Raw genomic sequence first — 20,390 nt, 5'->3', positions numbered from 1 at the left:
GCTTGGAAAGAAGATGTATTATCATCCTCTTGGACAGATTAATTTTCCAAGAACAGAATGATCGAGAATACAGATATTGGAAATTTTTATTTCCAATCTAGATTGTACAATCAGCTTTCGGAAACTAAATTACTCGTTCAACTCGCGACTCAGCGCTTCCGTTCCGAATTTCTGTACGAATAGAAAACAAGAAAAAATAATTAAAACAGGAATGATCTTATAATGAATAACTAGTCTGAAATCGGAATATTTGTATTTTTCGCAGGTATATCTTCTTGGCGATTTATACGGCGGAAATGGTGATAAAGTCTATCGCCAAGGGGTTCATATTGAACAAATACACCTACTTGAGAAATCCTTGGAACTGGCTGGATTTTTTAGTAATAACCAGCGGCTACGCGACGATCGGTATGGAGGTGGGAAACCTGGCGGGATTGAGGACCTTCAGGGTGCTCAGGGCGTTGAAGACGGTCTCCATAATGCCTGGTGAGTACATATCGGATTCCCCCGAGGGAATTAAAATATCGAACAGATGCGCGGGTACGATTGAAGGTACGCGATGCAGAGAGACGCGCGTACCTGGTCATAAATAATCAGCGTCGATGGCTGTCAAAAAATGCCAATATACCTACCTAACTCCGCAAACTGCCGCGGGGCATAAATCTGTGAAAAAGTGTACGTAACAATAAAAAAAAAAAAAGAAAAAAAAAAGGAAAACTCTTCTATGGATTCGGGAAAATCCGACTCTGGGGAAAGGATTCTGCACCGACATCAGATTCGGTTTGTATGGGTAACGTTTGTTCCCCGTGTAAATACCTCTCTCCAGGTTCACAGAGTTTGGTGCTCTGTCACCGTGCCTGCGGGTATAATTGATGGAGCATTTCTCGTCCCAGCGGAGAAACCGAACCGCTACGTTATAATGGATTATACATGACGGCTGGGTCCTGCCGTTTTCCGCCTTTCTATGGGGCGTATTATATACATATAGAACCACGGACCGTGAAAATCCGACTACTACATTGGCTGCTCTGCAACCTGCTTGACTAAAGCTCCCGATAAACGCTTTTCAATTCTCCGCGCTGCTAGACGAGCGAACTTTAATTGTTTCAGTCGAATCGCACCGAGTTTTTTGTTTGCTCGTCAATTTACAACTAGGATTTTCAGTGAAACGGGGAATCATCGCGCAAACGATCGAGTTTCAACGCGGTTTTCCCTGAACTTGAATTATTTTTTTAACCATCACGCGAAACGTCAATCAGGTTCAATCATGTATTCATTTTTATTTTCGTACGACACGGCTTAAGGAATTAACAAAGTCGTTTTTCAAGCAATTGATATGCATATCGTATTTCGTATTTCGATGAAGTTTTCTTACTGAACCGCATAATTTTTTCACTATTGTAGATAAACTTGTAATAATGCGTGAAAATATGGGTGGTTACACGATGAGGTAAAACACGTGATCAGAATCGACGAGAAAACTTCTTTTCCAGTAAAATATTTTTGGATGCATTTCGACGTGATCAATCACAGCCCGCTATCCAAATATAACACATCGATTTCGTCAGTCTTATTATCGCAGAAATCTAGCGTTAGTTTACAATGAATCAGGCACGTGCTGTAGCGTGTAACCAATGCGAGAAATTCCAGGTATTTTTCAATCTGATACGTTGCGTAGTTTGGCATCAAGCAGACGAATATATCATTCGTGAAACAATTTTCATCAAGTTTTTAAATGAAGAGGAGCTTGAAAACCCGGGATCATCTGTGTATATGATACTCAATCTTCGTGTCATCCAACTATTTAAACAAAGTGAAAATTAATTATTGTGTAGAAAACTTTTGGTCGAGTGATAATTTTAGTCGATAATATAGATAAAAAGGGGTAAGTTATATACGTTATGCAGAAGCGAGCAGACGTAGATTATTCAAAATTCAAATCTGAGTGCGTGTACTTTGCAAGGCTTAAAAAATATTTGCCCGCACGATGAAAAATTGCTGTTTGCACGAAGCGCTCCGCGGCTTTGGGACTCTACATTGAACGTGTATAACCAAAGAGTTTGGATTCGAGGCTGAAATTATACAAGTTCGCCGGTGGTTTTCGGTACGATCCTAAGTGGTAGCGGCGTGAGTACCGATTATTATCAGGCTTCGAAGATATTTACCAACGGTAAGCCCGTACGGAGTGCCAACTCAAGCTGTATTTTAATTTTTATGAGAAAAGTTCTCGTGTATGTGTCAGAGTTTTGCGTTATAGCCAGCTTGGTATACAACGCGGTGTGGCTAGAGTATTTCTTCGAGCTGTTAATTAATTAAGGATTATTACAAGGTAATGGTGTAAGCGTAACAGCAAAGCGACTTTCATGTATATAATAACACAAACGTGCAGGCGTAGGCGCCCTGTGTTAAATAAATTATGTCACTTTAAGACCGTGGATGTGGGCTTAGTAACAAGACCAACATTTGTTCGATGTCGTCCTCGCGGCGAGACCTGCACCCGTATATACCGTATAAATACATATCTCCTTCCGCTTAGTGATATTTAAATTTCGCGGTCACGTAGTCTCGCCGCTGCTCGACCCTCGTTTCAGCCGACATTTCGCACGGTGAGAAATAATCCACGTCGATTTCAGCGATATTAACGCCTACGAAAATCATGAGCCGATTGTAACAGCTAGATATATTTATCATAATCGAACAAAGAGTTAAGGATGGTGGATTTGCCGAGAATCGATACGATTTATTAATTTTATTGCGAGATAGTCGTACATTGACTACTTATCAAATTATGATGTTCGTAAGCTGCGAAGATCTCTTCGAAAATATAAAAATAAGAAAAACTGAAATTACAAATAAAACATTTGTTATAGAATTATCAATGTCTTTATTTCAAATCGCTTAAAAACACTACTTTTTTTTCATCATGTTGGCATCGCTAAATATGTGATTTTACATAATTACACTTCACATAATTCGTAACGATCAACAAATGGAAATTTTGAATTGTGTGTGTTGAAAGAAACGTAAGTTCGTTTATGCAACTTCGTAGAAAATAGTTTTTTGAAAAAAATAAACCACCGTAGAGTGAATTCGAACAAATCTACTAAATTTTCCAACATTTTTAATCTTTTGAACGAAAAAATGTAATAAATACTGAATTTACGGCTGTCTCGTTAACAATTATTAAAAAGTATTCTTCCTCCGCCAACCAACTTCCTTGAGGAGAAATTTGGAATTTTTCAGCACGCCTCAGGCAATTCCTCACCGATCAACCGAGGGGCTGGTGTATATCGCGAATATATACCTTATCGCTAGACTGAGCTGGGAGGCCACGACAGGGTTGATTTAAAATTCATTCGACACATATATCGGTGCGACACTTGCCTGTTTTCGAGTCGCTATCGGTCCCCCTCCATCTTGCTGTGAAATAATTGAATGATAAGCGGAAAGCAAAATACCTGGCCATGCCGAAATTGAAGTGAAATTTAGTGTTCACAAAAACGGTCTCTGGACATTGATCTATTTTCTGCAGGTATTACCAATATATTTCAGGTCTTACCGCGTGCGATAAACAATAAAAGTGGCTCGAGAATACATTTCTTTTTTCGTTTCTCTCCCTCCCTCCTCAGCTAAAAGGTGCTACAATTCTAAATTTAGCTCACGCGGTGTGTTTTATAAAGGCATGAGAGTGTGAGAGCTTTGCGAAGCGTATAAAAAAAATTAGTCCGCGGCCTAAAACACGCTCGAGAGAAACGTTCGCGTCTAATAGTATTTCCACCCATTCTTGACCTTTGCCATTAAAGGGCCAGAATTATACTTGGAGGAAAACAATAGTCGGTCTTCGTCGTATGTATTCATTGGGCACGACGTTCCGTCGACCCTTACAAGTCTCGAGACCCGCACCCTCTTACACCAGAAACAACCATTCGCCGAGCCACGACGACCTCGAAGTTGGGGTCGATGACCCGAGAGCTTTTGCAGGGTGACGCGCACTCTGTGATCACCGCGTTCGAGCGAAAAAAGTAGGAATGAAACAGGGCAAAAACGAGGAGACGAAGGAACAGAGATGTAGAAAGGAAGGAGAATAAAAAAGAGAAGAAAAAAACACATCCGTCGAATAAAACTGCAGAAAAAAAAGACCGGCTAACCAGAGAAACTTCTCGCGCTTCTCTTTCCCTGTCTCTCTCTCTCTCTCTCTCTCTCTCTCTCTCTCTCTCTCTCTCTCTCTCTCTCTCTCTCTCTCTTCCTGCTACCCCTACTATACGCGCACATCTCTGCAAGTATCTTCCGTAGGTATAGAAAGGAGCGACGTTCATCCCTCGCCTCGGCCACGTACCAGGTGCACACGTTACCTATAGACGTATAGGTATATAAATGTATAGATCTTTTAGATAAGAAATAAATCACGCGAAGGGGGCAGAAACCGGGATCGTCGTGGTATATTTTTCCTCTTTCTCGTTGCTCTATTCCAATCGACAGGAATTATTCGCATGCATGTTATCTCTTCTTTTCGCACCGTATAAAATCGAATCCACACGTTTGTTTTCAAACGTGGATATTCCGAGCCACGCAGTCGCAAGCTTATCATCATGTGGCGTACATCAGGTTATTTCCACGTTGTGCCCCCATAAAGACCCCTAATTATAGGCAAATCAGGCTACAAGTCCATTCCGAGCAGCTCCGATGCTCATTTGTTAGGACGTGGATATGTACCTTGGTTTGCCTATAATCAGGGACCCCTATGGGGCGCATCACGGAAATAACCCGGTGCCTACAAGGTGTTCAGGCTGCTTGTGAGGAATTGGCGGTACAAAGGAAAAGGGAGGATTAAGGAAGGCGGGAATTGCACCGAGCGGGGATGTGCTATTGACCTAGTCACTCGCGTGACACCGGATTTGATGTCGAGCCGCTCGTCTTCTTGCCGAGAGTCCCTGTATCCACCCTTCCTCTGCTCTCCCCCCTTCCCTCGCACCTCTTTCCTCTTGGTTCCCGGCTCTTGTCCCTCCCTCGCGATTCTCTTGAACGGCATCGTTAGAGGGGCATTCATTCAGCCTCGGTTAAGACGCTCGCGAAATCGAACGTCGAGAGTTCTGCTTGTATTCTCTATTGTCCCTTCGAGTACCTTCCCATCCACCCATCCCCCGCTTTTTCACCAGCTTCCAACATTATCGACGATTCCAACTTCTCATTCGTATATATAATACGCTATGAAATGCGCACGTGGATTATATCGGATAACGGATTTGACTGGTTAAAGGAATTAATTTTTAACCACTCTGGAATCCAGCCGTATTTCTATGCTATGACTATGTCATTGTAGTACCGAAATCTGACACCCGATTTTTATGACATTTTCTCTTCCGAACCGTTCTGCTGGACGTTTTACAAATATTTATCTCGCGGAAATATGACACAGTCAATTCAACAGCTGAATTCATCCTGCATTTATGCAATTCCCGATACAATTCAACAAAATTCGCCTGCACTGCGACAACCAAGAGTACATATTTGTGAAATGTACCCTAAATTGCATGGGTGCAGGCGGATTATGGTAAAACGTATCCTGTATTATACAAATGCAGGCGAATTTTCTCTCGTTGAAAAGCCCAGTGACATCTCCACAAATTAACCCGACATATAATGTACTTAGTAAGAGGTTAAATATAAATAAAATATGAATTTTTTCAGATAATAAAAAATGAACGTGCATTCCTTTATAACTTGTCTGGAGCTGATGTGACGATGTTGTATTCTTCCCGGACGTTCATTTTGGCTCCCGTGGCTGCGTATATCCGGGAATTCATTATTCAGAATTCAATTTTGTTCAGGATTGCAGGTCAATTTCAGATCTCAAGGCGCAATGGCCTCGAAGATTCCCCGCGCGAAAGCTTTACTCTTGACGCATAAAAAAAGCACCTGGTACTCTCCTTTCCTACTCATTTTTATTTTATTTTTACTTCTTTTCTTTTGGAACGACGTAGTCCAAGCACGATTCGTGAGCAGTGCGACAGACTTTCGGAAGGTAAATTCGTGCAATAGTCGATCCCTCAATTTTCGTTGCTGTGTAATTTAGCAGCTGTAATACATCGTGTAAATGTAGTCGAAAAGACGATAGTTTAAACTTTTTCGGGCATCACTAATTGACGTTTTGTCACTTAATTATGTACCTGACTTTGTACTCTCTACAGGCGAACGAATCATAAAACTTGAAAACATTTTTCCTGCATCATTATATAATTAAAACTTGAGTCTTTCCGCACTAAATGCCTTAGCGGGGTTGTATATTTTGAATTCTGTATAAACTTGTAGCTTGCATGCAGGGTTATGGCTGTTATCATTTCATACCCTGCTCATGGATCATAATTTACGAGTATTTTTTATAATAACAGACCTGCAGGAAAGCTGTCATTATAACTCTGTACCGGTATAAAACAAATTCGTGTACCTTAATTTTTACTCGTGAAAAAGCTTTCGTGATAAACTTATGTATTTAATCATGTAAGAAGCTTGATATTGGAATGACTTCTGATCCGCAGGTTTGAAGACAATCATAAACGCGCTGCTCCACAGCTTCAAGCAGCTGGCGGAGGTCATGACGTTGACGATATTTTGTTTAATGGTCTTCGCCCTCTTCGCCCTTCAAGTTTACATGGGCGAATTGAGAAACAAGTGCGTCAGGCAGCAGGATCCGAACGATACCCAAGTGGACTGGTACGAGTAAGTATACCATAGAATTTAAAGAAGAAATCTTGAGCAACGGAACGAAGTCGCCCGCCGTATTGGGCGAATTGATTTTGCCCCCGGAGAGAAGAACACCGAATTTAGCACTCTTTATGTACGCGGTAATATAATAATAAATAAAACCGTCTGGAAGGTTGAAAGAATAAAAATGAAAGCATAATAAAATGAAAAATAATAATAATATAAATAAAAGGCAACCGGTGTTCCCGACGTTTCTGTGGATGAAATTCATTATTCTTCTAGCGTGCGAAAATAAGGGCGAACCTTGCAGACCGAGTTGTATACTCGCGGCGTAAACAAAGGGGAGACAAATCGCGAGGCTAACTGCGTATAATTATTTGAGAACCCCTCAAACATTACCAGCCGACAAAGTGCGGAATGGCAGCCCGCGACTCGACTTGATCATTTATCAGGTCTCAACACCCGGGCCTCGATGAATCTTCCTTAAAATTGAGCCTCAGATAATGCCCCTTAAACTTGTTGACGGTTGAACCTAGGCAGGGTGATGAATAATTTACAATATACCGGCTTCTTTCTTTACCCGCCCTTCTTCTCGCAACGCCTCGACCGGATATCACGTCGTGACGCTCGGGCACTTCCGTTGCTAATACGAATTCATCAGAATTTCCGCCCTAGCTCGACTTTCATTCCTGCAGACACTGAAAAGCCCAATTAAGAACGAGGCATACCCCGTTTGAACTTGGAGGCTAAAGCTTTTTTCCCCAAAGCTTTGTTGTAGATTATGTTATTTTCGTCGATAATTTTTCAACGATATTTTGTATTCAGCGAATTCTTCTATTCTTCGCTTGTTTGGCACTCTATTACATCATCAGGTGAAGTGGAAATTACTTCAAATTAATTAGAATTTTTCAATTACCAGTGGGACTGTTTAAGACAAGAATAATAATTACGCCACAAAAATCTGGAGGAGCCGTATTACATACAAACCTTTTCGGTTCCTAAAAATATTCCAAATTTTTGTCCATTCGATCTTAATTTACATACATTTCGCGTGATAATTTATACCCACGCACGATTAGTTTAGCCATAGATTCGTCGTGCCAAATGGGTATAGAGTGGATGAAATGTCTGTATAATAATACAATCCAAGAGAAACAAGCGCGTGCCTGTCCGGACGAAAACCGAGGGTGCGATAAATTCCTGGGGCAATAATTATTCGGCGCTCCGGTACGAAGCTTGCGAGATAGGTCTTTTAGGCCTTGTCTAGTGCCGGCGTTGTTCGTACAACGGTCACGCGATTATCCGTTCAAAAGCGCCCTCCACCGGTTGTCCGCAATTAATCAAACAACGCGTCAACGTCTGTTATGACCAGTCGAGTTGGCCGTCCAAAAACCGTCGTGCAATAAGCCAATTCCACCTGCAGCCCGGGAACAGTATCGTTAATCAAACGATTTGTTTATCGCGATTTTATTCTCACACTCCGACGATTCAATTTATCGATACAAATACGAATTTCCGGATTTTACACCCCGCGGTTTCGTGACACCGCAGCTGATGCAGGAGTGAAATGTTCACCACTTTGGCAATTGGTGGTATCCGATCATTCGTATCTTATGGCCCGTAATTTTCTTACACTTTACAGAGCAGCCCCACTTCTTCGCGCTTAAACAAGGAAGTTTATCGCCTAGACTCTGATCCCTCGTGCCGAGACACGTTACACGATATTATCCCAGTCCCACCGCTTATCCATTACTTTTTATGACAGTAAAATTCGCGCGAGCTGTCGTAAATGCAGGACGACGACTACGGCGTCTTTCGCAAATTGACTCCTCCACTCTCTAGGCATATTTATACGGACGTTAATCTCGCGAACGATACGGAGTAGACACTCTGAAATTTCGTGCAATAATTTTTTGAACAATCGATTCTCCGGCTTGCTGTCAAATTGATTTCGATCGCGTTGACAGCATGCGAGAAATGCATTTTTTTCCCCACGCGTTCGCAGTCTCGCTATCTGCTTCAAACATGGGGTGTTGAATTTACGTGACAGATTCTTTTAGCAATCTAAAGCATATTCTTCCCGAGCTGTCAAGGTCACTCTTACATCCTCAAAGTTTTGTATCGTGGATCGAGAAAGATTCAACGACCTGTGATAGAGCGCAGTTTTTTCTCCTCTTACACTTTCTGCTCGGTCATGAATTATTCACTCTTGAAACTCTGTGAACTCCAATTTGAAAGTAAACTTGTAGCGGTTGCCGCCTATAATATTCTTGAACGAAACGAATCGGGCGACAAAAAGGTAAACTCGACAAGTTCTGAGGGTAGTTGATAACTTAGATTTGACCAAAAGTACACAACTGTGATATACTGGATAATATTGTACGAATTTCCGGGTGTATTCGAACAATAAGCAATTCAGTATCGCGCATAAGAAAAAGAAAAGGAATAAGAATAAAAAAACCGCTAGACCCCGACCGACTGAAGTGTCGCAAATAATATTAACCCTTGGCTTCGCAGCTCTTCGGCAAGAACTAAAGAGCTTCTTCTTCTATCGCCAACAGGTGGAACTGGAACTCGTCCAATTGGGCCTTCAATGAAGCCGAAGAGCCCATCATTTGCGGCAACGTAACTGGTGCCAGGTTAGCTTTAGATTTAATTAGTCCTCGAGTCAAACTTTCTCCCTATATACACATTATACTACATACTTGTATGTACTAACTGTATAAATTGATGCGCCACTCTCCTCGAGCTCTGACGCACCGCGAGGCGATGCCCTCGTAAGTTGATGGATTAGGTGTAAGAGAGCCGAGTCTCGAACAAGCCGGAAAGAAAAATTACCCACCTTCTGTGATAATAATTTTCAAGAGATGGTTTTTTCTCCTCTACAATTTCTTTTCACGACTTTTTTCCGCTATCAGGAAGTGGTAGCAAATTATTTTAACGTTGTAATTTTAGACACTGCAACGAGAGCTACACGTGCCTGTGCGTCGGCCCAAATCCTAATCATGGATATACGAATTTTGACAACTTTCTGTGGTCGATGCTCACCACCTTTCAACTGATAACTCTCGACTACTGGGAGGATGTCTATAACAAGGTTTGATATCAATGATAGAATAGACCGAATTGATACATTGAAAAGCTGATTTACGTGTTGGTTGAAGGAGTGAATTTTCATGTTACATGTCCGTAAGTCACGATACATACAAATTGTATGCATATAATATTTTCATTTATCGCTTGGTTTGAAATCTATAAATACGTTTTGGGAATGGATTGAAATAAAAAAGCAAAACATGAACACAAATAAAAACAGGTATTGTCGGCGTGCGGACCTATCAGCGTCTCGTTCTTCACGGTGGTCGTGTTCTTCGGTTCGTTTTACCTCATCAACCTGATGCTTGCCGTCGTGGCGTTGAGCTACGAAGAGGAAGCCGAAATCACGAACGAGGTGAGTGCTGGCATTAAAACATCATCGTAATAACATTGAATGGATATTTATAGACATATGTTTCGCCCTGTAATCCCAAGGTCGTGTGAATTACCCGAGATGAAATTAATCTACGATTAAAACGACAATTACAATGACACACTGACACACTGTTACCAGATCTCTGTGAATCGCGAAATTTTTCATCGATTCAAAGTAGAATCTCCCATGCGCTTGATGCGACCTGCAGATATAGATGAAATTGCGGTTAATCGATGTGTCAAAACTGCTGCTCAAAGCCGCGGAAGATGGAAGGGTTGACATTTTAAAGGGCGAAAATACGTTGCTGTGGAAATTTAAATTACAATGTGTCAAAGTTCGATAAGTAGGAGAAAATAGGAATTAGTTTACACCGATCGCTGTTTTACATTGAAACGAAGCTAGCTAGGTACGATGAAAAAATCATCACACCGATGATAATAGATCTGATTCGGGTTTTCCGAAATTGAACCTCGCCTGTATCGGTGACTGCAGGATTATCGGACGAATAATTTTTAAAGGAAAGAAAAGTTTTCTAAAACTGGTGTCGACGTCGATTTTTCGACATCAGGTGGAAAACGATGCGAGGTATGGATCTGGAAGCGACGTGTATCCAACGTCTTCGTGCTTACCAGGCTTGTATCTTCTCCGGAAAGTGTCCTTCTCGCGAAAGTACAGCTAGCAGGCTTTAAGTCCTCGTAGTCACAACCCTTTTGCCACTTTTCGTCTGCGCGGACACGCAATAATTCGCAGGAGAAAAAAATATCTAACGCGTAGAAACGCGGGTCGCGTGTTTTACCGACAGGTGTACGAAATTGGTGAACGAATCAGCAGCTATCGGCTGAAGCATCGACGTCAGCGGGTTTTCGGGCTTTCTCTGGTATTCCCCAATTTTCTTCAACCACCCATTTCGCCACTCGTGTTTCTGCTTTTCCTCCGCGACCCGCTGCATAAGTTATCCGATCCGATCCATTTCGCTGAGAAGTTTGCGATAATGGTCGCAAATTGTAATTATAATCCCGCTCGGAAGGAAATTCAAAGTTATACGAACTGCAAGTTTGGATGAGAAATTAGGCGAGGCTTTATCGTATCGTCCATCGTTAATGAGCAGAATTTCGGATCGTCGTTATACTCTTCTATTCCGTCCCAGGAACGGAGAAAGGATCTTACCGACCACCGTGAGGACTCGACGTTTAGTTTCGACCCGACAAAGATCAACATCAAGACCCTCACCAAGGATAAACAGAAGAAAATTGACGCACGTAAAGGTGTTCTGCTGAGCAGCTACACGAGGAAGAAAACCCGTAGAAGAAAACGCGGCCGGAGTTCAGCTGGTCAGGAAAAAAACGGCGGCACCCGTAGCAGGTTCGTGATTGCTTTCTCTGTTTGCCCCAGAGAATAAAAACTTTCATTTTTACGTGTAAAAAAAAAAAAAAAAAAAAAAAAAAAATCATCCGCAATGGGCGGAAATGTTGTTTTTTCAGTGCCGCATGATTTTTGCTCGTTTATTATCCGCCAAAGTTTAACGTTGCAGAAATGCATACTGCCGTTCTGCATAATTGATTCGAATGCAGGGTTAATAGAGTTGGGAGTTAGAGCTTACTCGTAGATTTTCAAAGTTGAGACCTACCGCGAATTCATTAGTAAGTTTCAGTTTACGGGCCAAATATGATTTAAGGCGGGCTTATGAATTATAATGCAAACCGGAATCCGTCCCTGCAGCAGCTCCATGCTTCTATAGCTCGCACCCGTTTCCGCGGTTTAACTCTCTCCAAACCAACGCGCAACACATATCCTCCATAAATATCACTCTTAGCTATAGGCACACATGTATTGTATATTATACACACCATCCTATTCCGCGGTAGCGAAACTGCGCACGTACAGCTGTGCCGAGCTCTGTTCGGCGAAAATTTAATATGCTAATTTTTAGCGTTCTTAATCGTCCCGCAAGGTCGGGGCATAATTGCAGGTCAAAATTTTCCCCATTTTGTTGAGTTTAAAGTTGAGCGGGCTTCAGATGATTTGCACAACACGTGGCAAAAAAATCTGAGTGGCAAGTGATGTCATTTACTCGATTAAGTCGGCTCAACTAAGCGATTGAATTCAATTATTTTCTATTTATTAAACGGTCGTTCAAATTATTCGCATTGTAACTCTACTAGAATATTATTTTATAGATTGCGAAATGTTGGTTGATCAATTTCTATAACGGATGTTGAATTGACTAAAAAAATGTCATCGTGGATTGTAAGATTGATTTTCCAAAATTTCACGAACGCAGCCGAAATTTTTTTGTTTTTCAATTCACTGCCCGTGACTCTTCGGCTTTACAAAGTAATTTGAGTACTTTCATTTAACATGAAACAACTTCACTTAATGCAAAGAAATATCATACATCTGATACTTTCTCAAAGCTAGCTGCAATAAACAATCTTATCAGATTAAACAGAACTTTATCGATTAATTTACATAAAGTATGAAAATTTCACACGCATAACGTCAATTCTTTGACACCGTTGTACGAAGTTATTTCACAAAATCATTGAACCCCTATTGAGTTTAATAAAATTACTATTAATCTGTTATGAAATTTTTTTTTAACGGGGAACGAGTAAATAAGTTTTTCCAATCGAATGAAACCAAAGTACTTCCCATGATCGAAGAGTCACGCTTCCGGGTGTGGCTTGAGAAAAATTTTTCTCCGAGTACCGTGTCTCTGAAAAAACATTCTCAACGTCGGTAACCCTTCCCTAACGAATTACCCGCGAGCTTCGGTTGAAAAGTCCCCCTGGAACACCGCATCAAATGGCGTTTTTCCGTCAGGTCAGTGACACCGAGCCCGAGTCCGAGTCCTCGGCACTCGAGTGTTCGTCCGTCTCATCTCCCGCTGCAGGTCGTCGCCGCGACGCGAGCCGTGGACCCTGGGATAGTCCACCGGCTCGCGCCGCACCGAGGAATGTTGCACTCGCGACAGGCGAGCAGCAACAGCAACCAGCAGTCGTCCCTGGACGACTCCGGGGTCGTCGACGATCACGAGGGCGATCACGACGGCGACGACGTCACTTCCGCCGAGGAACACGAGCGGAGGGAGCATCGGGGCGACCGGCAGGAACGCCTCGCCCTCGAACAGCGTCGCCTGGAGGTAAACGAGCAGCAGGAGAGACAAACGTCGGCCGCTCCTCCCGTCACCGTCGCCGTCAGGACGACGAACCGGGAAATCCGGGTCCTCAAGTGCAACGGTATCAAAACGAAGAAACACAACATGTACACTCTGCCCCCGGATTACTTGTCGCATATCGTAGTTTTAGGTGAGTTGACGGAGTGGAGAAGTCGAAATATCGCTCGGAGAAATACTCGGACAATTATTGGCCAATGACCGTGAAACTGAATTTAATAAAAACTTTTACGGTATCTCTGTAACGTATGGAAAGAAAAATTCGAGACTCTGGAATTTCAAATTAAAAAGTTGTATCAGTGGTATAATTTTATAATTTCATATCGCAGGCTAATTGAATTGTGTGTTCTGTAATTTTTTGACGTGAGATTGAGAAAAGAACAAAAAAAAAAAAAATTCACTATCAAGTAAATCAAAACTGAACTTTCTTCGTTTGGATCTGCGATTTTTAACAATTTATTCGCACGTCAATTACGACAAATTCTGGGTGTGATGAAATTCAAGCGAATCGATCAACTTCGGTCTCACTCCTCAAATGCTGAGTTCTTAACTGGCATGAAATCCGTGGACAATACAATATCCCCTTGAATCGGTAACAGGCTGCTTTTATGCACGTACCGCATGGCTGCTTTCGTGGTTAATTTCACCAAAGCTTCGGAGCGAGCATTGCTTGTTTCACATAAAAGCTTTCACGGATGCGCTCCGGTAGATACGAACAACGCTTGTCATCCGACAAATGACGCATGCACCGGATTGGATGAACTTTAGGATGTGTTCGGCAGCGTTGGATGTAAAGCCGAGTAATCCGAGCGCCGCGTCTAACCGTCGATTTTACCACCGCGGACGTTCCAATTGGTTCGGCTGATTGGGGTTCGATGAATTTTGTCGCCAGTTCACTCAGGGTTTGAGAAGGAACCGCTGATTCGATAAAAAAAAAAATAAAAAAATATTGTACACCAGCTGTCGCTGGCAATATGTTATATGAATTCAATGCTGCGAATCGAATATAAATGAAATTTTATGACTGTTTCGCAGATGATCTTCCAGATAGAAATTGCGACAAGTGTATCCAGTGCTGTGTCGACTACGACGGGTGGCTCAGGTTTCAGAATTGCCTTTATAAGGTAGCTATAAAGTTACTCACCCCCGTTCGTCCCCCTCTTTCTTCTCCTCTATTTCATTCTACTCGTCCATAACCGTTCGTTTGTCCTCCACCCATACACACGCCCTCCACCAGCCAATAACTCGTATCCTTTTATTTCACGTATTCTCGAACAGTTATTCGCTCTCCACGTTCTATCACCCATCCATCGAAGGTTGTATCACCGTCTCTAGACGATCCCGATCACCTCCGTGTCTTTTCATCAATTTCTTTCACCCCTCAAGACGCGATACGTTCCTACGGTCAAATCGCTTTTCGATTAACTCCAACGTCGTCCGCGATCGCTTGACGCGAGATAATCAGACATCGACGTAATTTCATCGTCAGGTGGTGAGAGACCCGCTGTTTGAGCTGACCATCACGTTGTGCATCGTTTTGAACACCGGGTTTCTCGCAATGGAGCACCACGGGATGAGCGAGAGCATCCGGCAGGCGTTGAACATCGGCAACAAGGTGTTCACCAGCATATTCACGTTCGAGTGTTTTCTCAAGCTGCTCGCTCTCAGCAAGGATTTCTTCAACAACGGTTGGAACATATTCGACCTGATAATCGTCTCGGCCTCTCTAATCGATCTGACCTTCGAGCTGGTCGACGGACTCTCCGTGATAAGGGGCCTCCGGTTGCTGAGGGTACTCAAGCTCGCGCAGTCTTGGACCACGATGAAAGTGCTGCTGAGTATCATCATATCTACCATCGGGGCCCTGGGTAACCTGACCTTCGTGCTCGTCATCGTGATATACATATTCGCGGTGATCGGCATGCAGCTCTTCAGCAAGGACTACACCCTGGACAAGTTTTACCCCGACCCGGTGCCGCGGTGGAATTTCAACGACTTCTTTCACTCGTTCATGATGATATTCAGGATCCTGTGCGGGGAGTGGATCGAACCCCTCTGGGACTGCATGAGGGCGGAAAAGGACGAGGGACCCGAGACCTGCTTCGCGATATTCCTCCCGGCGTTGGTGATGGGAAATTTCATGGTCCTCAATCTCTTCTTGGCGTTGTTGCTCAACAGTTTTAACTCCGAGGAGCTGAAGCAGAAGAAGGAGGAGGTCGGGGAGGATTCGAAACTCGCGAGATCGTTCGATCGCATAAGATCGATCGTTAGGAAGAAGAAATACCGCAGGGAGAATTCCGAGAACGAGAAGAACACAAGACTCGAGCAAATCGTTCGGGAGGTTATGGACAAATCAGACAAGGAAAAGTACGCGATACAGGAGACGGTGCTCAGTCTGCCGAAGGAAAACATCTACAACCGATCCTACCAGGAGAGCCTTAACCAGCCGGTATTCACCTACGACCCCCTCTACCGTCAAGCGACGGTAACGACCTACAGTCAGAGCAGCCAGGAGACCGTCAGAGAGAATAAAAAAATTGAAGAAAAGGCGAATCCCGAGGAAAGCATAGAGCTCGAGGTCCTTAAGGACTCGAGCAAACCTGACGAGGAAGTCGCCATGCTGCCCGAGAAAGAACCCATTAGAATGGACGATCCACCCGAGAAAAGACCCTGGCACGCTCTCGTCAGCTACGTCGACGAATTGACGGTCGGGGGAAGGAGGGACAGCAAGGGAAGGTACGTCGACGGAATGGGATCCTTTCCCGGCTTTGGAAGAAACAAACAGCCAAAGACACCGCAGGATTGTTTTCCCCAGCACTGTTACCAGAAGTAAGTATCGCCGGTTTCTTCGTTTTAATACCGAGGACCGTTGTTCCCGACCGTAAGCCGCAGCCGTGCGGTTTTATCGCCACGAGGTCCGAGTCCGAAACAAGTGGTTGGTGATGATTGATTGTTTGTACAGATGTTCCTGTATCGATCGTTGCATCGCCACGGACCTCGGTAGAAAATGGGTCAAAGTTCGTACCGCAGTTTTGTCGGTGGTCGACACTCCAGCGTTCGAATGGATGGTCCTGGTTCTGATATTCGCATCTTCCATAACGCTCTGCTTCGAGGATATATACCTTGACGATAATCCCTTTTTGAAAAAGATACTCTACTGGACGAATTTGGGATTCTGCGCTCTGTTCAGTATAGAGATGCTCTTGAAGTGGCTCGCCCTTGGATTTTGTAAATACTTCACAAGCTTCTGGACAATATTGGATTTCATCATCGTTTTCGTAAGTAAAGGAATCCTTCGTTCGACAAAAAGAAAGAGAAGAACCTCTTAATTAAAAACCGCATATCGCTGTGGCATGCGTTTTTCTAGTAATTGTACGTACATATTTGTTACATCACATTATACCTGTGTATCTTTCATCATCTTATACCGTTACGTCTTACATATTGCTTAACGATCACATGGTTAAGTCTGTTCGGTTTAGGATATTATATGGCATTGTTGAGTGTGGTAATTCTTTGAATGTTGTTTCCGTGTTTTTTTCTATGTTTTATGTGTCGCCTCATGGACCCAGGTACGTGAGTTATATACGTTTTATCCGTAGGCGTCATCACTGTCATACCGCTGTTCTTATTTTACATTCAATTTTGCGTTACGCATGCGTTGAATATCTTTCATTGCAATTTCACTACTACCCAGATAACTCGCTCGAAAAATTTTACGTGCTGCTGTTTTTCGCCAAGTTGCGAACGTAAATTTCTATCATTCGACGCAAAAGCATTGATTTTTCGAACTTATTAGAATAGAATAGATTAGAATTAGGTATTGCGTAAACTATCATCGATATTCACGTACAAAAAAAAAAAAAAAAAAAAACGCGAGATTTTCCCAGCGAGATATCGCGGAAAGTTCATTCGTGGATCTTGCGTTGCAGATTAATTTACGAGGAATGTTTCGTACAGGGTGTTATGTTTATTTGTGAGTGCATATGAAGCGATGCTGTGCTCGATGACGTAGGCCAGTATTAACGGACGTACAATGACAGTTTACCCTTTGACAGGTGTCCATCTTTAGCCTTTTGATAGAGGAGAATGAGAATCTGAAAGTGCTGCGCTCGCTGAGGACTCTCAGGGCACTCAGGCCGTTGAGAGCAATCTCAAGATGGCAAGGCATGAGGGTACGTGTTTGTTGTGCCCGGATACCTATACATATACCTGTATCACGGTGCCGACGTATCGATGAAAAATATCAGACCTCGGGGCTCTGAACGGCTCATCTGTAAGCCTGACATGTTCTCTTCTCCATCCCTCAGATCGTAGTGAACGCGTTGATGTACGCCATACCTAGTATTTTCAACGTGCTCCTCGTCTGTCTCGTGTTCTGGCTCATTTTCTCCATAATGGGGGTGCAATTTTTTGGCGGTAAATTCTTCAAGTGCATCGACGATAACGGAGAGCTACTGCAGAATTTATCGGTGAGTATGTTATGTTTTTATGTTACACTCCTGCGGTGAAACTAAGGTAACTGGACCGGTTATTGATCCTTTTATTTTACAAAATTACAAACTTACGACACAAATTGTGAATTTCTCGACGACTAAAACCAGTTGCTAGATGGTTAGACATTGCGGATTTATTTTCTGGTAATCTCAGAATTAACGATCGAACGGATACGACCGAAAAAGGTCAGGGATTGGGACAGGGTCAATAACTGGTAGACTTATCTTGTAAGCGATTAGAAAACAGATATGATTTGTGAATTTGGGTTTCAGTTAGTAAATACGAAACAAGACTGCCTCAATCTTAACTATTCCTGGGAGAATAGTAAGATCACATTCGACCACGTGGGCATCGCCTACTTGGCTCTGTTTCAAGTCGCGACCTTCGAAGGGTGGATGGAAGTGATGGAAGACGCAGTTGACGCCCGAGGCGTCGATCTCCAGCCTCAGAGGGAGGCAAATTTGTACGCGTATCTTTATTTTGTCATTTTTATCGTATGCGGTTCGTTCTTCACGCTCAATCTGTTCATCGGAGTTATTATAGACAACTTCAACATGCTCAAAAAGAAGGTGAGACCGCCGGGAAACACGAGATCCAACACTCTGCACCTTCCTCTTCACGGCCGTCGGCTTTACTTCTTCACTGCGTCTTTTCTCTGTTAACGTTTCGCCACTATCAAACGGCATCCACAGCACCGGTTTATCATTCAAAGTTACGTCTCTTAATGAGAGTCCCTACCAAGATTCTTTTCTTTGCCTGTGACAATCGCTGATATCGAAAAATTCGTGAGGCTTACGTCAGTCAACCTGTTGCACTGCTCAATTTTTGCTCTTAAAATTTTTTTCACCGATTTTTCTGTAGAATTACACTGAAAGAATATTGTTTTTCCTTCAAAATGTGTCCCGCATTCTGTGAGATTAACCTTCCGGAATGTTAAATTCAGTTTTTTGAAAACCACTACGTTTCTCTCTAATCTTTGTCTGGTTTCTTTCTTGAAAATTTCTATCTCTCGTAAATTTTTCTCTACCTTCAATAGGTCTTGAAACATAGTATAGGTCAGCTTTCAACGTACGGAAACTCACGATAGTAATAATATCTGCGTAAAATTTACAAAATTTGCAGAATTGTTCAGAAACATGTGTAGAGAACAAGATAATGACGTTGAGAAAGGCAAAGAAATCATAAGATTTGTTGGAAAAATTACAGAGCTTATTAGAGAAGCTTGAAAATTCGTGACAAATGTCCTTGCCGGATTTTTTTTTTCCGCCAAAATATCAAATCACAGACATCTGCAAAGGTAAAGTATTTAAAAAAATTTCACCAAGGTGAACTGGACTCTAAGCAATATAAGGGTGTGAAAAAATCTCACGTTTCTAAAGTGTACGGGGTGTAACAGGATGAAATCGGAGATTCTTGATAAGGGCGGTCATCAAAGGTGAACGTTGAACGATAGAACCGCGTGCTTGTACACACAGATCAAGATTAACGAGGAGCTTTAATACGGTCATAAAAACACGTCTTCTCCGTATGCAGAAGCAACGCAACGCGCGGCAGCTCGAGAAGGGCGTATTAAATTATTTTCCCATTTTTCATTTTTCAGTACGAAGGTGGAGTGCTAGAAATGTTTCTGACCGAGAGTCAGAAGCACTACTACACTGCCATGAAAAAGCTCGGCCGCAAAAAGCCGCAGAAAGTGATTAAGCGACCGATGAATCAATTTCTCGCCATGTTCTACGACCTGTCCAACTCTAGAAGGTAATTACAACCATTGTTGTACACTGCTTACACATTTCTGGGGCAAATTACCAGCGCTCCAACTCTACACCGAAACAAAACAGCGACACTAATACCTACCCATTCGCAAAACACACAGGAGGATCAATTTTTGTGGTATATAGGCGTACAGGTAGTTGCGAAGAGCGTTGAAGACACGTTTTTTTATTTGTTTCTTTTGCAGATTTGAAATAGCAATTTTCGTATTGATATTTCTGAATATGCTGACGATGGGAATCGAGCACTACAGCCAACCGCACGCCGTCTTTTTCATCCTCGAAGTATCGAACGCATTTTTCACAACAGTCTTCGGGCTCGAAGCTATCGTTAAGATAATCGGGCTTCGATATCATTATTTCACGGTACCCTGGAACCTGTTTGACTTTTTGTTAGTGTTGGCCTCGATTCTCGGCATTCTAATGGAAGATATCATGATGGACTTTCCCGTGTCCCCGACGCTCCTGCGAGTCGTGAGGGTGTTCAGAATCGGAAGGATCTTAAGGCTCATTAAAGCTGCCAAGGGAATAAGAAAGCTACTTTTCGCGTTGGTCGTCAGTTTGCCGGCGTTGTTCAACATCGGCGCCCTTCTGGCCCTGATCACGTTCATATACGCGATCATCGGCATGTCCGTTTTTGGTCACGTAAGGAAACAGGGCGCTCTTGATGACATGGTGAGTGTTATCCTTGTTTCCATTGTACGATACGTCCAACACGCGAATTCAACGTCAGTGATTTTCCTTCCTGTTTACACGAATTTTTCTTTCCCACAAT

General features: G+C 42.8%; 1 protein-coding gene across 5 annotated transcripts in view; it reads left to right on the top strand.

The window, feature by feature from the left end:
* The window catches only part of LOC124177396 (sodium channel protein 60E-like), a 75,662-nt gene that overhangs the window by 48,735 nt on the left and 6,537 nt on the right, over window positions 1–20,390 (top strand). For all 5 annotated transcript variants that reach the window (XM_046559728.1, XM_046559741.1, XM_046559747.1 and 2 more), the window contains 15 exons: window positions 266–486; window positions 6,537–6,717; window positions 9,264–9,341; window positions 9,658–9,799; window positions 10,019–10,153; window positions 11,322–11,536; window positions 12,998–13,482; window positions 14,385–14,473; window positions 14,839–16,178; window positions 16,312–16,627; window positions 17,408–17,524; window positions 17,660–17,821; window positions 18,119–18,415; window positions 19,447–19,601; window positions 19,804–20,290. In XM_046559728.1, the coding sequence (XP_046415684.1) occupies window positions 266–486; window positions 6,537–6,717; window positions 9,264–9,341; window positions 9,658–9,799; window positions 10,019–10,153; window positions 11,322–11,536; window positions 12,998–13,482; window positions 14,385–14,473; window positions 14,839–16,178; window positions 16,312–16,627; window positions 17,408–17,524; window positions 17,660–17,821; window positions 18,119–18,415; window positions 19,447–19,601; window positions 19,804–20,290 (4,420 nt within the window). The remainder of the gene's footprint in view (window positions 1–265; window positions 487–6,536; window positions 6,718–9,263; window positions 9,342–9,657; window positions 9,800–10,018; window positions 10,154–11,321; window positions 11,537–12,997; window positions 13,483–14,384; window positions 14,474–14,838; window positions 16,179–16,311; window positions 16,628–17,407; window positions 17,525–17,659; window positions 17,822–18,118; window positions 18,416–19,446; window positions 19,602–19,803; window positions 20,291–20,390) is intronic.

This window comes from Neodiprion fabricii, chromosome 1, assembly GCF_021155785.1.
Source record: "Neodiprion fabricii isolate iyNeoFabr1 chromosome 1, iyNeoFabr1.1, whole genome shotgun sequence".
Lineage (NCBI taxonomy): Eukaryota > Metazoa > Arthropoda > Insecta > Hymenoptera > Diprionidae > Neodiprion > Neodiprion fabricii.
This window is presented reverse-complemented; position numbering and strand designations above follow the sequence as displayed.